At 40.3% G+C, this 17,004-nt stretch overlaps 1 protein-coding gene across 1 annotated transcript in view; it reads left to right on the top strand.

The window, feature by feature from the left end:
• Window positions 1-17,004, top strand: part of SLC24A4 (solute carrier family 24 member 4) — a 93,317-nt gene that overhangs the window by 63,188 nt on the left and 13,125 nt on the right. Inside the window, 7 exon segments of the mRNA XM_068399273.1 lie at window positions 632-735; window positions 1,485-1,559; window positions 2,574-2,599; window positions 3,283-3,336; window positions 4,399-4,541; window positions 10,506-10,675; window positions 12,696-12,840. Of these exon segments, the coding sequence (XP_068255374.1) occupies window positions 632-735; window positions 1,485-1,559; window positions 2,574-2,599; window positions 3,283-3,336; window positions 4,399-4,541; window positions 10,506-10,675; window positions 12,696-12,840 (717 nt within the window).

Below are 17,004 nucleotides of genomic sequence, written 5' to 3' on the forward strand. Positions count from 1 at the left end.
CAGCCATTAATTTTTGTCATTCTGATACAATTATATTACAGATAGGTACCTGAGGCATGGGTGGGTACAGTACTAAGGGAAATCTGAAAGTCGGTGCTAGAACAGGTTAAGTCTGAATCCTGGTTATCTGTTCGAGTCAGAAGGCACACACTACTGCACCCAAAGTGGCTACCAGTTTTTTGAGGGAAGAATCTTTTACTCTCATGAGACATTGCAAGGAATTAATGCTAAATATTAAATACTTGGGAGAAAGGTTTCTGTGCTTTATTATCCTATTTGAAATAAATTCCATGCTCCTGGTGTGACTGGAGATGTTTTATACTCACTTAAATGGATTACTGCACCACTAACAACGAAGCTGTGAAATACAGGACTTACTGTTGAACTAAGTAGCTAAGAAATAATTTACCTTTAATAAAAAGAGAGAGAGATGTTAAGCCAAAAATGGAGAGCTGCTAGGTAGACTAAAAGCATGAAATATTCCACAGAGAAGTGAGCATTTATTATGAAACAAGTTTTGGTTAAACTTTCAAACAATCTCTTGATCTCAGGTAGTACATGTTCTAAGTAATTGCCTGTGACCTAAAAAGAAATGACAGAGGTAATAATGCATGTTTTGCTCCCTCTGCAGGGGTATTTATCACTCATGGAGATGTAGGAGTAGGGACCATTGTTGGTTCAGCAGTTTTCAACATCCTCTGCATTGTTGGTGTCTGTGGAATGTTTGCAGGACAGGTTAGTAAGATACTTATCTTTATGGAGTTCAATTGCTTACAATTTAGGGGTTTCCATGACCAAAAATATTAAAAAAAAAAAAAAAGGAGTATTAGTCAAAAAAAAAAGAACTAGCATTGTGAAAAATGTCAAGTGTTGGAAAGAGTTTACAAATGCTTTACAAATAGCAAGTGTTTCCAAAAAGTTCAGCTATAGTTTCAGGACTCTGAACATGTAGCATGCAGAGGAAACTGGTTCCTCTTCATACAATACTGCGTTCACAGTTAAATGTTCAGTGGCATCTGCTAATCCTTCCTGGTGCTGATGGTGATCAAAGAATCTAAGACACAAGCATGAAATTTGCTCCATCTGCTCAGTAGATGGTTACACTGTGTATCATATGTTTTCAGGAATTAAGGCTTATATATCCACAAATATAATGAAGTGGGAACCATTGATTTGCTGCAGTACAATGAATTGTACTTTGCAATTGAAATTATGACCGATTAACATATCATTAGTAAGAAATTTCATTCTTCCATGTATTTCATTCATGGAAGTTTCTATATGGTTTTTATTACTGATGGTTATTATAGATCCATTGTCTTAACAGACTGGTGTGTCTTCCTGTTAGCATAAAACTGCATTTGGTTCCAGAATCGTTGCTAATAATAATTCTGCTCACACACCTAAGTGATTGCAGGATGGAGGCCTTTGTTTTGTCTTTAAAATTGCATAGTTATGTTGGCTAAAGTTATGATATTTTTCAGGTGGTTTGTCTCACTCAGTGGGCTGTGTTCCGGGACTCTGTGTACTACACGATATCTGTGATCGTACTTATTGTTGTAAGTAGTTCTCTTACCAATTAATGTGTTTATTGCTTGGATTTTTGGAGGACCAGCCTGCCAACCATTGATGTACACTGGTAAACAATTATTTTCGTAGCTAGTTCTAGTGACATCTGGAAGTAAGGGCTCAGCTCCACAATATGGTCCAAATATGAAAACTTCATACAGCTCCACAGAACATGTGTCCATCATCTCCATCAGGGTCCATTCATTTTGTACCTACAGTCTGTGAAGTTCTCCAGGCTAGCAGGCTACTGTTACACAGTGCAGTTAGCACTCTCTTCTGACCTAGGGGACTGCTTGTTGTGGAGATAAAAAATTTTGAGCTGCACCTCTATTTTAAGTAGGGAAGGTGGCTGGTTCTTGCTTCTACACAGTAATTTTATTTCACAGATTCTGAGTAAAGTTTTCTAAATAGAGCACAGGTGAGATACCACTTTGTTCATCTAGAGCAGTGTAGTAGTTCCTGAATGTACACATTTACCATGTCTGGTGGCAGGGAGGGGAACAATCCACTTAGTTTGTTTTGTAATAAATATGGATCACTAGCAGCTGCCCATTCAGTTACGGGAGTTAACATAGGGTGGAGTAAAATGTGTATAACCACTTGGCCTAAGAGCAGAAGTAAAATTGCTGCTTTTTCTGCTAAAACTAGTCTAGCTGTTAAAAGGACTCAGAGTTAGGTCTCTTCAAAATACATGACTTTGCTGTTATTTACACCACACAGTGTGTGGGTACGTGTGTGCATTATCTGTCTTTCACATGCTCACACTGTTTTACTAATAGCATCGATAACAATCAGTGAGAGGGATCCAAGCTTTGTTCATGAGGTTTGTGCTTTGTAAGAGACACAGTCTATACAGTGAAAGTTCTGGTTAGGAAGGGTCAAAACTTGAGTAGCTTCTGGGTAGATATGACTGATATTTATTAAATAACTTTGACTGTTTTTCAAGATGAATCAGAGAAATGGTCAATTTATGTGTTTCCCTTTCTTTTTTTACCTTTTTCTAGTTCATATATGATGAGAAAATACAATGGTAAGTTGTGTAAATTATTCCCTACAGTTCCATATTTGCTGTGAGGCTGATCAGTAAATAGAGTTGCAGTGTAACTAGCTTTCATTCATACATGCTGGGAGTATGAGCTGAATTTAACGTCTAGGAAATCCTATGTATTTTCTTTGGTTATATTTTTTATGGTGATCAGGGAAAACTAAAAGAAAATTTAAGAACCTGGAAACATTAACTAAGTAAATAGGCTATATGTAAGGCCTGAAAACTCACCAAAGTTCTGCTGCTCTGATTCTGGCTGTTAACATTTATGGGGGTGCTAGGTGTCCCAAAGAACAGTCCAAGGTAGGGTCCTAATGGAAGGTCATGAGCATCTTCTAAAAGAGTCCTCTCAGAGTGCCTGGCCTGTGCTTCAGCACTGAAATGACAAAGTGCCTTGGCATTATGATCCTCAGAGGGTCGCTATGGTTTCAGTCTGCATAGCACATTTCTGAAATATGTGCATTACATTTTATTTGCATGTTTATTGGAACTTGAGAGTCTGCTTCCCCCCTATTCTGCTGAGACACCATCTAATCTTAATGATGTGAATCCTGTGTATACAAATGTGACTTGTACTACATGTTTAATGCACAGTCCTACATAAAACTTGTAAAGCGTACAGCTGTTTGAATGGCCTTTTAACATTTTTTTTTTCTGGTCTCTTTGAGGTGGGAAAGCCTTGTACTTATCGTTATGTATTCATTCTACATACTTATCATGAAGTAAGTGCTTTTTTTCCTCCGTATGCCCTTTAGGTGTTAATTGACTATCATACTTTTGGTGTGGTTTTGTCCTTGGCCTTCCTGCTGAGAACGATATAGCAAGTCATGTTTCTGTGTAAGATCCCTTGCTTTTTCATGCTTAATCAGTTCTGGTCTAGATTTGTGCTTGGTCAACAGCAAATATTTTCATGCATCCTTTTCATAGTGCACTGTAGTAAAGTAGCTTTCAGAAATAGTTGAGAGAAAATGTCATTTATACAAAGTTATATCAAGAAGTCCACCGGGTACTCTGGATTGTACACACACAGCATGTCAGCTGTGACACATATTTTGTAACCTCTGGAGAAGAAGGTCAAGGAAAGTTAGACAGACTGCTAAGCACATATTGATGTTCAGACTGTCTCATACCAGATCATATACTGACATCCTTCTTCTGTAGTGTCACTGCCTCTGACAGGAGAGGCAGAGGTCTGACTGTTACTGCAAGGGTCTGTGAGTCGACCCTTCTACTGCAAGTTGCTTACACTTACCCTTAGTGCCCTCCCCTCACAAATCACCCTTTTTGGAACTTCAGCCTCCCTTTTCTCCTACATCAGGCCTTAGCAGAGTTCATTGATAGCCCTCTTAGATCCCACCCTAGTGCTAAAATAGATGCATTCTTTCTTTAGAAGTGTATGGTCAACAGTCCCAGAAAAGCTCAAGCACCTGCCATGGGGAACACAGTACTGAAAGAAACAGTGAGGTGAATTGAGAGCTGATGCAGCCGTTGTATAGTGAATGGCCTGGCTCCAAAATCTGCAGCTCCGGTGTTTTACCTTCACTAAATCTGCTCTAGTGTCTTTTTGCAGTTTGCTGTATCTCATGAGAGATAGGTGCAGCCTTTGTGTTCCTGTCAGCTTGCCACTGAATTGGATAGACCTTTCTCTTAACTTCCTATTAGTTGTCAGAGAACACGCATCTAGGCTTTACTGCTTGCCTGCATAAGGTGTTCTCAGATGCTGAAAAGTTTGACGAGAAAATGCAACGATCCAACCTTTTCAGACCTTTCGTTTGCACTTTCAGGTACAATGTGAGGATGCAAAATTTCTTCGCCCTTAAAAGCAAGAATGTCAGAAATGGTGACACAGTCAACAGTGAGCTGGAAGATGGTAATAAATGTTATGCCTCTAGTTGTGATGACCCATCCATTCCATTACTATGGAAAGGTAAGGCTGAGCAGACAGGACTTGGAAAAAGAGTAGTTCACAGGGTATCCTTTTATTTCTTTAATAAAACAGTGTTACTATTCAATCATAAGCAGGAATTTTTATTGGGTTCACTTGACAATTCAGCAGTCAGGCTGCCAGATGAAAAAAACCCAATCAAAAATTTTTTTTGATGTTGTGAAAACAAAGCTGCTTTACACATTGGCAATTTTGCTCCCTTTTTATCTCATGTTCAGTGATGAGCTACAACACTGTGTAAGAAATATTTTTTTTTTGCCAGGAAGAAGGTAATTTTCACTTCGAAAATTAGTTTGGAACTAGAGAGACTTGGGTGTTGAAGGAGAGGACACGGGCAGATCAGTAGGCATGAGGGATTACATGTTGAGTTCAGATCCTCAGAAGACTGGCTTTCACGTGCCTAAATAGCTCTGCATATGTTGCCAATCACATATGTAAAATTGAGAAATGCAGGTTCTTTGCTGTCTGTGTCTTTGTCATAAGGGGGAAGAAGATGATATCCAGCTTCTGGTACTGAAGGTAAGCAAAATTTGGGTATTTTTGGCTTTTTTATAAGCCTGTTTTTATCATTGTCTTATCCCTCTTCTCTTCCATTCCCTCTTTTCTCTGTAGAGCAAAAGCATTTCTACCTTCAAAGCACAAACCATATAATTTAGCGAGCTCTTGGGCTACTCTCCTTGCTTAGTTCTTTGCAAACATTTCCCGTTCTAGGAGACTGAGCTCAGCAGCAATGTAGGTAGCAGTTGGAAATGTCCTCATGTAATAATAGTGGCAAACAGGAATTTAGAGCAGACTCAGAGAATCCCACTCTTTTCTGCTTTTAGTGTTTAGGCTGGGATCTCTTCAAGATAGGCACTGTCACTTACTACAGGTTTATATGATGACAGCACACTGATACTCTGGGCTCAGATATGGTGTTTAGACAATAGTTTAATATAGATTTAAAATTACTTCTCATAGGCCATTGTAGCATAATTAAATGAAGATGTCTTTGAAATACTTTGATCTCATTTTACAATGAGTTTTTGTGAACATTAACTATGATATAGTGAAGTCTGTCAGTTGGACATGGAGGTATGTACATACAAGGTTCGGAGGATACCTCCTAGGGCAGTTGTTACTGATATATTCAAGTGGGGACACAGGAAAAGGGTGATCCAGTGAAAGAACACAGATATTAGTGGTTTTTTACTTCTGAGGCATTTGGGTTCTGATGTCATCTCCCTGCACGCTCTCCTCTCTAGCCACTGTGTGGTAAAGGGATGATAGCACCGAGTGCTTGTCTGTCCACCTGCTTCCTTTTCAGGAAACGTGAAGACTGTTTAATATTTGTGAAGAACATGCAGAACTTTTAGGAAAAGGAGCAAGAAAGCTAATAGAAACCTGGGCTCATGAGAATGGTGTCTCCACTAGCAACTGTCCACAGCAGATTTCTTCTCTAATTTCCCTCAAAGATGCACTGAGGCTGCAGTTTCAGTCAGATTCCCTTTGCCTTCTCCAACACCCATTACGCAAATACATGCTGCATTGGAGGGACCATTGTTCGAAGTGCGAGAGTGTAGGTAGTACCACAGGCAAACCTACCTGGGATGAGAGAGGACATGAAGAGGAGATTAAGGAGGTGACGGTTTGGAGTGAGCAGTGGGAGAGGAGGATGACAGTGTTAGCCTAGCTGCTTTGTAGATGGGTGCTTTTTGTGTCAGAAGCTGTCCTAGAAAGCCATCACGTAGTTGCCTGTTGCATCTCCCTCCTGGTGAGTCAAAATATGCCATGACCCATCACTGGCTCACTGTTAGTTGACACTTGGCTGGCTTCACAAGCTGAGCTGCACCTTCCCCAGCAGCAGCTTTCAGAAACAGGAGCACGGCTAGTAGCAGGGAGAGAATTAGAGCTGGCCTCTGCCTTACCTCCATCCGGTGGTTAGCAAGTTTCAGGATCCATCAAAAAACCTCCTTTGGCTTCACCAAGGTCTAGGTCTAACCTTAATCTGATTTTCCACAGGAGGAAAGGCTGATTACTTCTCAAAAAAGAACAGTTGCTTTGGGTTAGGAACTTTCTTCGTACGAAGGATGGTTAGTCTGTTGCTTAAGTTGCAGATAAAAGGGGAGTTCACACGCTGCACAGCTCTCTTATGCTTGTAAGTTCGATTACTTTCAAGAGCTTCCAATGGTACAGCATAAAAGCTTCCATTACTCAGTTTTCAGAGAGAAAAAGGAGAGCTTTTCACCGTAAGATAAATTCGATTTCAAGGGTGAGTTCTACACACACAGGTAAAGGCAAAGTATTTGTACTTTGTGAATAATGCTCCTATTTTAAAAGTACAAGCATGTGCCTCACTGCCCTTGGCTTTTATTATGTTGACCCAAATTTCCACCAGGTGGCATGGTTCGATTCCTGCCTAAAACCAGAAACTCTTGCAGAAAGTGGGTTTCTGAACAGTGTGATGTAGATATCTGAGGGCCTGATCAGGAGTCAGCTAAAGTCGGCAGGAAGCTTTCTGTTGATTTTGACAGGGTTGTTGGTGATGACCCTTTGTGGGGAGCAGGAAGTTTAGGTAGTTTGTTAAAAGGAAAAGCCATTCTCAGAAGATATTTTTCTAAGGAATATCACAAAGGGGAAGCGAACAAGGCTTTTCTCTGTCTCACATTTGTAAAAATCACTTTTGCGATTTTTAGGTGGAGCCTGTTTGTACCATATGGGGCCAAGGTATGTATGTTTATGGGATAGAGAGTGAGACTGAAGAGCTATTATGAAAATATAAGAGCAATGTGCTGCAGTAAGTCAAAACAGCTGCAGTTAGTTATGTATATATATGTATAGTGATGTGTGCTACATCAGCGCTGTGTTTTTTAGCATGGTATTTCATCAAAGCTGAGTATGTTTGGTCACTGTCTCCTTAGAACTCTAAGAAACAGTTCCAGAGTAACTGCAGTGCTTCTGTGTTTTCTATGACACTGTGAGATAAAGAAGCACTTTGGAGACTTCACTGGAGAAACTCACTTGAGAGCAGTTAATCTGAGACTGTTAAAAAGATATCTGGCCTCTTTGCCTTACCAGGATTGCTGTCAAACATTTCTTTTTCTTTGTCTAACTGAAGCAAATGTTAAGCTACTGTGGTTGAGTCCTCTTCTGTGAGGACTGGTTCCTAGAAAGCGTGTCTGGTTATACATTCCTTCACAGAAAAGCTGTTACACTCTTAACTGTAGGAGTCATTGCAATAGATGTGCTCCTTATTTGCATCATCAGCTGCAGTACTCGGCGAGGTTAATTTGTTTTAGATGTCGGGCCAGGGGGAGGATAATTGCTCCTGTATGTTTACCAAATGCAAAATTACTACTAGTTCTATTCTCCATTAGAGACAGTAAGCTGCCAGACAAGACTACAGAGTGGATTCTTTGAGTAGGGCATATTTAGTAAAGCGTTTGACACGGTCTCCCACAGCATCCTCGCAGCTAAACTGGGGAAGTGTGGTCTGGATGATCGGGTAGTGAGGTGGATTGTGAACTGGCTGAAGGAAAGAAGCCAGAGAGTGGTGGTCAATGGGACAGAGTCCAGTTGGAGGTCTGTGTCTAGCGGAGTCCCGCAAGGGTCGGTTCTGGGACCAGTTCTATTCAATATATTCATTAATGACTTGGATGAGGGATTAGAGTGCGCTGTCAGCAAGTTCGCTGATGACACAAAACTGGGAGGAGTGGCTGACGCGCCGGAAGGCTGCGCAGCCATTCAGAGGGACCTGGACAGGCTGGAGAGTTGGGCGGGGAGAAATTTAATGAAATATAACAAGGGCAAGTGTAGAGTCCTGCATATGGGCAAGAACAACCCCATGTACCAGTACAAGTTGGGGGCAGAGCTGTTGGAGAGCAGCGTAGGGGAAAGGGACCTGGGGGTCCTAGTGGACAGCAGGATGACCATGAGCCAGCAGTGTGCCCTTGTGGCCAAGAAGGCCAATGGCATCCTGGGGTGTATTAGAAGGGGTGTGGTCAGCAGGTCGAGAGAGGTTCTCCTCCCCCTCTACTCTGCCCTGGTGAGGCCGCATCTGGAGTATTGTGTCCAGTTCTGGGCCCCTCAGTTCAAGAAGGACAGGGAACTGCTAGAGAGAGTCCAGCGCAGAGCCACGAAGATGATTAAGGGAGTGGAACATCTCCCTTATGAGGAGAGGCTGAGGGAGCTGGGTCTCTTTAGCTTGGAGAAGAGGAGACTGAGGGGTGACCTCATTAATGTTTATAAATATGTAAAGGGCAAGTGTCAAGAGGATGGAGCCAGGCTCTTCTCAGTGACATCCCTTGACAGGACAAGGGGCAATGGGTGCAAGCTGGAACACAGGAGGTTCCACTTAAATTTGAGGAAAAACTTCTTTACGGTGAGGGTGACTGAACACTGGAGCAGGCTGCCCAGAGAGGTTGTGGAGTCTCCTTCTCTGGAGACATTCAAAACCCGCCTGGACGCGTTCCTGTGTGATATGGTCTAGGCAATCCTGCCCCGGCAGGGGGATTGGACTAGATGATCTTTCGAGGTCCCTTCCAATCCCTAACATTCTGTGATTCTGTGATTCTTTGTGAAACCAAACATCTCCTTATGACATCTCAGGTGACCCCAGTGGACTCACTGAAAACTCATTTTAGTGAAACAAAGCAAGACACTCAAATGCTAAAGGGTAAAAGATAGAGCTGTTTACTGGTGATTTACAGGCTTGCTAGGTTTTTCTTGTTGAATGATAATAGAAGGATATTTTTCTTCAACTTCAAATATGTTAGAAGATGCTTGAGACAGCAAAGCTGTTATTGCATGATGTGATTTATATGCATGCATGCATCCAGTCTTCTTCCTGAAAAATAAAAATATTTCAACACTGTAACAATGCAGAAAATAACAATATAGATTTCTGTGTGTTTAGAATAGGTCCATTTTAATTCCTTTGAGTTGAATGTTTTCTTAGATTTCCTTTGCTTCCTGACTGGAACCATGCACTAATAATTATCTTTCACTTCTACCTCCTAAATTCTCTTCCTCTTCTTAATGTAAGTAACTTAGTGCAAAAGGGGAGTGGGAGGATGAAGCCAAGCTAAGCAAAGCAGAAAACAAGCAGCAAAGAATTTTGCTGGTTTTTTTTCTGTACATATTATTACATGTAATAATTAATATTTATTAGTCATATGCATATTTCCTGGCCTGCTTTCTAACACCACATGGGTATGTCTCCTGTCTGCTGAGCCTTGCTCTGCTTGCTATGTGTAGTCTGTAACATTTGTGAGAATATTGGTTTGTTGTTGAGCTCTGAAATTCCTTGCCTGTACTTGTGTTGATTCCTCATATAATTTTGTCTCTCTGTGCTCCTAACACGGTAGAACAAAACTCTTAACCTTGGTTCAAGTTCCTTTATATTAACAAAGGCTTACTTCTAACATACATTTGTTCTCAACAATTGTTGTTTTTCATTGTTTCAAATCTTGTCATGTTAGAGATATTGATAATATTCTGTGAAGGTAAAGGGAGAAGATTTCCAGAAGGAGTGAGCACAACATTAGGGACTTCTGGATGTGCAGCACCTTGATCCAATGGAATAGCTTTAGAGGTTTTAGAAGCGCTATCTACACTGCCACAGTGCATGTGGTTTCAGAGAAGGCTTACAAAACTGTAGTGAGACATAAGCAAAGAAAACTGGTGCTACAGCATGAATGGCTGGGTAAAAACTGCTCTTACTCATCTGAGAGTGGGTTGGTGGCTACCTTAGCAGAGTGAAATCCCTTTTCAGTATGTGATCTAAACGAAGTGACCGACTGATGAGCAGATTCACCAGGCTGCAGAAATATTACAGGAAAGTCACTCGTAAATTCAAGCATTCAGATGAATATTACCCCCCACCTGAGCCTGAAAAGAATGACTCTGGGTGATGGGAAGCACGGTAAGATCAATTCCACAACTAATTCTGTCCGTTGTGATCATTAGTGAAGGGAATGCAGCAGTATGGCAAAAACAGTGTTGTGATGGTGGATGAGATCATCTGCTCCAGTCCCCCCAAATACCGGTTCCCTGAAGCTGGGTTACGGATTATGATTACAAATAAGTTTGGACCACGCACCAGAATGCGGATGGCAAGCCGACTCATCATTAATGAGGTAGGTTCATCAAGAAAACAATGACTGTGGGGGTTGTCAAAGAGCCGTGCTCATAGTGATTCTGGAATTCAGATTCTTCCTTGTTCCTCGGGATGGGCTAGAGCTATGTCTTTCTCTAGAACCTATGTCACAGCAGTTTTGAAGATGGATTCCCAGTTGGTGATGCTGCCTGTCCTAATGGGAGGGCAGTCACCATGGAGGGACTCCCTTATCTCCCTGCCAGAAGATTTCTGTTTCAGTGTGTGTGTATGTGCACACATATTTTTGTCTGGATTTTATCTGGATTTTATCTGCAGCAGAAGAATTGGTTTTGATCATTACAAAAGTGATCAGGCTAAGAAAGGATAATGGACAGGGCAACCAAAAATCTGTAAGAACTGCTTTTATATTAGCAACACATCAGGATCACATCAGATATTTGACTACCTTTTTAGTCTTCAGCATAGTCATCAGCTCAAAATGAAAATGGACCGAAATGTTTTCCCAAGGGGAATTTGCCCTGTACAGTTTCAGTTAACTCTTACTTGATATATTGTCACCACCGTATGTTGGTTGTTTCATACCCTGCAGCTGAAGTGACAGGACTGGCCAAGCGACACTGTTCTGAGCTTGTAAGAAGTACTGGGGGTGAAATTTTTAGCCTGCCAGCCTTGGCTTCTGTGAAGGCAGGACTTTATCCTTTGCTCCCTGCAATGTCAAATATGAGAGGTTTTTACTCTCGCAAATAAATTAATTTCAGTAGTTTAGGAAGTACAAGCTTTAGTAAGTTTCTAGAATTTGAACATCATAACACAGTTTCATGTATCTACCCATCATTGTGAATACCCCAGTGAAGAAAAGCAGCACTAATATATTTGTAACAAAAGACAAATTTAACAGTATAACAGTGAAATGTTTATTAGGAAGTCAGCTTGGTGGTGTACAGTCAAGAGCAGAAGATCAGATAGGGCACACAGCAGCAGCTGACTCTCTAAAAAGTTCTGCTTTGAAGGCAATTCATTGATCAGAAAAAATGTCTTTCTCAATGGATATGTGCACAGAGAGCTGATACTTGCTAGTTCAACATCTGCAAAAAAACATTCTCTAAAACAGAGCATTTTGGATCTATGTTCTTGTGTATTCTCACTGCCAAAGTTTTGCAAAGTATTCGGATACGAATTTTCTCTATTTTTAATTACAGTGTGTTAATACTAGTTTCAGACTTTTTTTGCATGTTGTGTAATTACTTTATTTTTCAAGGCATTTCAGAGGACTTTTTAGGAAGTTGCAACCATTTGTCATGAAAAAGACAGCACTTATCGACTGCATTATCTCATCTAACAAACTAAAAATATTTCTTTTTTTGCAAAAGTAGGAAATTACTGTTACATCTCACGTTCTCCAGTGTATTAATGGGTATATATGCTGTCATTTAAAACCTATCCCTGTAATTGTTGTACTATGTATTGGAACTGTAGCAGTTATACATGTCTACAGGGGCAATCACGAGCTTCATGGAAGTATATACTCATACAAGGGCAACAAGGGTTAGTCTTGCTTTGGAAATAGTAAGTAGGACCTTTAGCTCAAGGAATGGGGATGAGAAGGAGGGAGAAGAGTTGGACCTGAGTAGGAAGGATCCTGGGTAATGAGTCAGTCATAAGCCAACTGTAATAGTGCATAAATGTCTTGACTGTTACCATTAGATTTTGGTGCTTTTGCTGGTTTGAGTGGGAGCTGTTGAGTGAGAAGTGCTTCAGAACAACCATGCCCATTAAAACATGGTGTGGAAGAACAGATATGACAACTTTCTCCATCATGGCTTGAAAGACTCCTGTCAGTAATTTTGAGGTGGATGGTCAACATTGGCCTGATGAAGACAGGTAGGCCACAGACAGATTTGTTTGTTGCTGACTGGAAGGAAGGCTTTGCGGAGGAACATCACAGCTCACGTGACTGGTGCTGGACAGACAGCAAAACACAGGTTTAACAAAGTCAATATTTTCCAAACTATGGCAGTTTTGTCTTTGACACTGTGCAGCGTCAGCGGTTAATCCAATCTGCCAATGGCTCAAGCAAACCACTTCAGAATGGGAGACATGAGAATGTTGAAAATGGGAACATCCCTGTGGTGAACCAAGAGGAGGAAAATGAGCAGGACAATCTATCTCCCTTTTCATTGCCAGGTAAGACTTACTTTCAAGGTGTTTATAGTAAGGAAACAGAAGATAATAAAAATGCCAAACACTGGGTTGTAAGAAAAGACGACATATGTGGGGAGACAGGAGGAAGGGGATTGATTTAACTGTCTAAAGGCTGGATTTGATGACAGTAAAACTGGGCTGGAGGGTACATGGCTAAAAGAAGATCTTAGGAAAGTGTTTTCCAGCCATCATGCACAATAACGGTAGAAGTCCTGGTTTGCCAGAGGCAGAGGGAAAGCAGGAAGGGCAGGTTTATATTAAAAAAACATGTCAAACCAATCCGGTGAGCACTGCACTGCTAGTAATTATGAAGTTAACAGTTAATAATGGCCTGTGGGAGATAGGTAGGCCAGAGGCAGCTAGGTGTATAAATATATAGCAACTTGATTTAGTGACTGTAAGGGAGGCTTCTTGGATGAAGAGGAAGAAAGGTTTAGGGGGAGAAAGAGTGTTTATTATTACATACTGTCAAAGATATTATTCAGGTTCTGAAATTTTTTGGAAACTCTTTGGTGTGAATGGCTATATATAACCAACCTTATTATGTTGGTGCCTTAGCACATTGCAGGTTGACTCTCCCCAAATGCTTTGGAGATCAGACAGCAGAGATTAGATCGCCCCTTGCAGACATGTAGTCAGTAGTAATCTGTTACACAGTTACTGTTTAACACAAATATTACTTGGCATAAATTAATATCACATGCCATGAAAAAGAAGGAAGAATTTTCCATGTTGTATATGATTCTAATTTCTTAGAGATCCCGTTACTTATCATTTTAGAAGAGATGTTTGTGACTGAACAAACATTGAAGCATACTATGTGAAGACCGGATAGAACCATATGTTTTCATGTGTTACTGTACTGTGTGCTCTAACAGGGGCTTCTTGCAGTCAGCAGTTATGGACTTTCATCAAGGGTGAAGAATGGAAACAAACTGATTCACTGAAGATAGGCCCATTAGATGGGCTCCTGATAATCAGTGTTGTAGTAAACAACTTCTAATGAACAAAAGTGTCTCCCCAAACCATCTTAAAAATGCAGGATCCAATGCATGTGTTGGCAAAGAAGATTTTTTTAACTGAGTTGTTTTTAACAAGTTTTTGGATTCAAGTTTTAATTAGGGCAGTGCAATCATGCATACTATGTGAAGGACTACATTCCAGGACAATGCAGAAATCTTAATATGTGGCAAACATTACCTGGCGACCAAATTGTCATATTTGGATTTGTTCAAGACACAGACAACTTATTTATGATTAAAAAATAGATTTTGGAGTAGATCTTCCTAAGCTTTTGACATTGACAATAGACAAAATGCTTTGAACTAAGGAGGGAGTTATTAGTTATGCCATTGGCCTTTTTTAAATGCATTTTTTCTGCATTTTTGAAAAAGTCTTTGAAGATAATTGAGGTGCAACAGGCCAAAGTGAAACCACTGATGATACAGTTCATACTGGAATGGAACAAAAGTTCAACATGAAGTCAAAGAGTTTGCATGAAAGTGGTGAAGTGATTGTTTAAAATCCTCATCATTATCTTCAGGTTTTCTTACTCCTCTGTTGTCTGGAGATGATTATCTATTGGTTGGATTGTCATTGCTCAACTTGTATATTCCGGGGGAGAATTCTTTTATTTTTGCTTTCAGAAGTACCACTTTAATAACTTCAGAGGAAATGTAAAGAGCCAGCATCATGCTTTGTTGTTGTTTAAGTACTGTGGCACAATCAGTAGCCGAAAAAAATCCTGACATTTAAAACTGGCTTCAGGGAAAAGGTAGTTTGCAGACAGTTTCCCAGAATTCCCTCTGTTTTCCTTTTGATATATTTTCAGGCCAGGAATAAGGCACATACATTTTCTAAAGATCAGAACTTCATGTATTCTTTCAGTACTATAAAGAGCTCTGTGAAGAATAGGCTTTCACTTTCCAATAGGACTTTCCAAGTCAACTGCTTGCAGTGTGCCTAGCAGAAAATTCACTCCAGTATTTTAAGAGCTGCAACAGAAATGGCTGTGAATTGGCCCAGACTTTTTTTTCTGTTGTTCTGTAGTCACCTTTTTTAGCCTAGTTTGGGGTTTGACTTTCCTCCTTCAAATTGTGTATTCTAGATCCTTTTGCAAGTACAAGTTTTTTGTGAAACAGAAATAAATGTAAGTGAAGTTTAAAGCACTACATCATATCTGAGTGATTCCCAGTAATCATTTGCCATCTGTAAGTTTGCTCATTGTTCTCTATCGTCCTCTGTCAACGGCAGTGCTCAGCAACAAATGTAGGGCTTTAGCACACAGAAATAGAGAAAAAAATTGTTACATGAAAACAGTCTCAAACTACAGCATCCAGCCTAGATCCCATATGTTGGACATCCAGAGACATTCACTCCCAGGGTGTAGTTCAGGCCCATCTTGAAACAGGAGTCAACACATAGTTTTTATGGAAACTACATTCGGTATCATACAAACCAGCCTTTGCCTTGGGTTTCTGTGTGGGAAGAAACATTCTCTTTAAAAGAGGAATTTTTTTCTTGACCTAACCTTTAGGCCATGATGATTATCTTCCAAGAGAAAGGCTCATTTGATGCTTTACAATTTGATTACTCTAACGTTGTTTGGGAACAGGTCTTAAAGTTTAAAAAAAAACACAGATCAGAATAAAGCAGGATGAAACTGAGCCAAGCATATGTTGACAACAAAATGATGTGTAAAAGCCCTTGCATAGCTCAGTAGTCTTTTAGAGCCCGGACTCAGAAAAGCACTTCTGTGCAGCTCTTAATGGATGCTTAAATCCCATTCACTGTCACATGTTCAGGATCCTTTAAAATACTCAGTGTTCTCAGCTCCTGCTGGTTTCACAGAAATGAAGAACTCCTTCTCTTACAGGATTGGACCATGGATGCTTTATATAAGTTGTGATGGCGTTAGCTAAAATAGGAATAATTCCCAGAGCTAAAATGAGGCGGCAATAAAGGAGATTAGCAATCCTGCCCATTTTTGTATGGATCCAAAATACAAAGACAACATGTAGGATAGAAGCAAAAAGGAATTAACAGTGTCTACTAAAAACATAAAAAATGTTTGTACTTGGTCAAACCAAATGTTTCTCGACGAATCAATATTCCGTCTCCAACCATGACTTTATGAAGAAACCTGGGGAAGAATGAGACAGGACAAGTTGGCCTTCAGCTATTTTCAGTTCAAGGCACTTCCTGGACTGGGTGTAATGTCTGAATATTTAAAAATCCTTAATGTATTTTTTCTTCATTAACCTGTCTAATTCTCATTGAATCTTTGCAAACTTTTGAACGCCCACAGCAACCTTTGGGAAGGAGTTTCATGGTTGTGTGAAGAACCATCTCCTTTTACTTGCTTTGAACCTTCATTTGATGTCTTCTTTTATTGGAAAACACAGTGAACAAAGCAAACCCCATGTACTTCACTTGAACACTCAGGATGTTGTAGCTTTTTCTTATACCCCCTATGGAGTTGTATGTCCTCCAGGCTGAGACAGAGACAGAGAAGAGTTCAATGTGGAAACCTCTATAGTTTCAGACTCTGCAAACACTGATGCAGAGAGTTCTTTCAGCTTCTTTGCAATGCCCCTGTCTTCTCTCAGTGCTCCTTTATACTTTGATCACCAGTGGACCCAGCAGACTTCCTGCTCCTAGTGTATTTGAAATAAGATTTATTGTGAATTTTGATTCCTCTTTGTAGTTGTTCCTCAGACTTTCTTTTTGGCCTGCTTTATGGTGCTTTTGCCAAAGTTTGAAAACATGACTTGGGTGGCTGAGTTAGGAAGAGAGCTAGTTTCCGTAGATTCTTTGATGTTGTAAGAGAGAAGTTCTTCCAAGAAGGTAGTTCAGAGCAGGACCTAACTGTAGTATTCTGAAATGCTTTTTTGGAAGAGCTTCCTCTTGCCACTGTCTGTGTAATGGCACATCTACCTTAGAATTTTGTTTCAGAACACAAGTGTGCTTCTGAGGAACATCTCACTGTACTGCACTTTGATTTGCATTGTGTTCTTGGAGCTCATGAGCCAGACTCTTTTTGTAGAAAACTAAACCTGAAAATGTGCTCCAGAAGAGCAACGAGTGTGTTCTACCTTGAAGAAGGATACACAAGATAAATTGGAAAAGAAGTGGACAAGGATTTAA

The sequence above is a fragment of the Nyctibius grandis genome, chromosome 4 (assembly GCF_013368605.1).
Source record: "Nyctibius grandis isolate bNycGra1 chromosome 4, bNycGra1.pri, whole genome shotgun sequence".
NCBI classification, from domain to species: domain Eukaryota; kingdom Metazoa; phylum Chordata; class Aves; order Nyctibiiformes; family Nyctibiidae; genus Nyctibius; species Nyctibius grandis.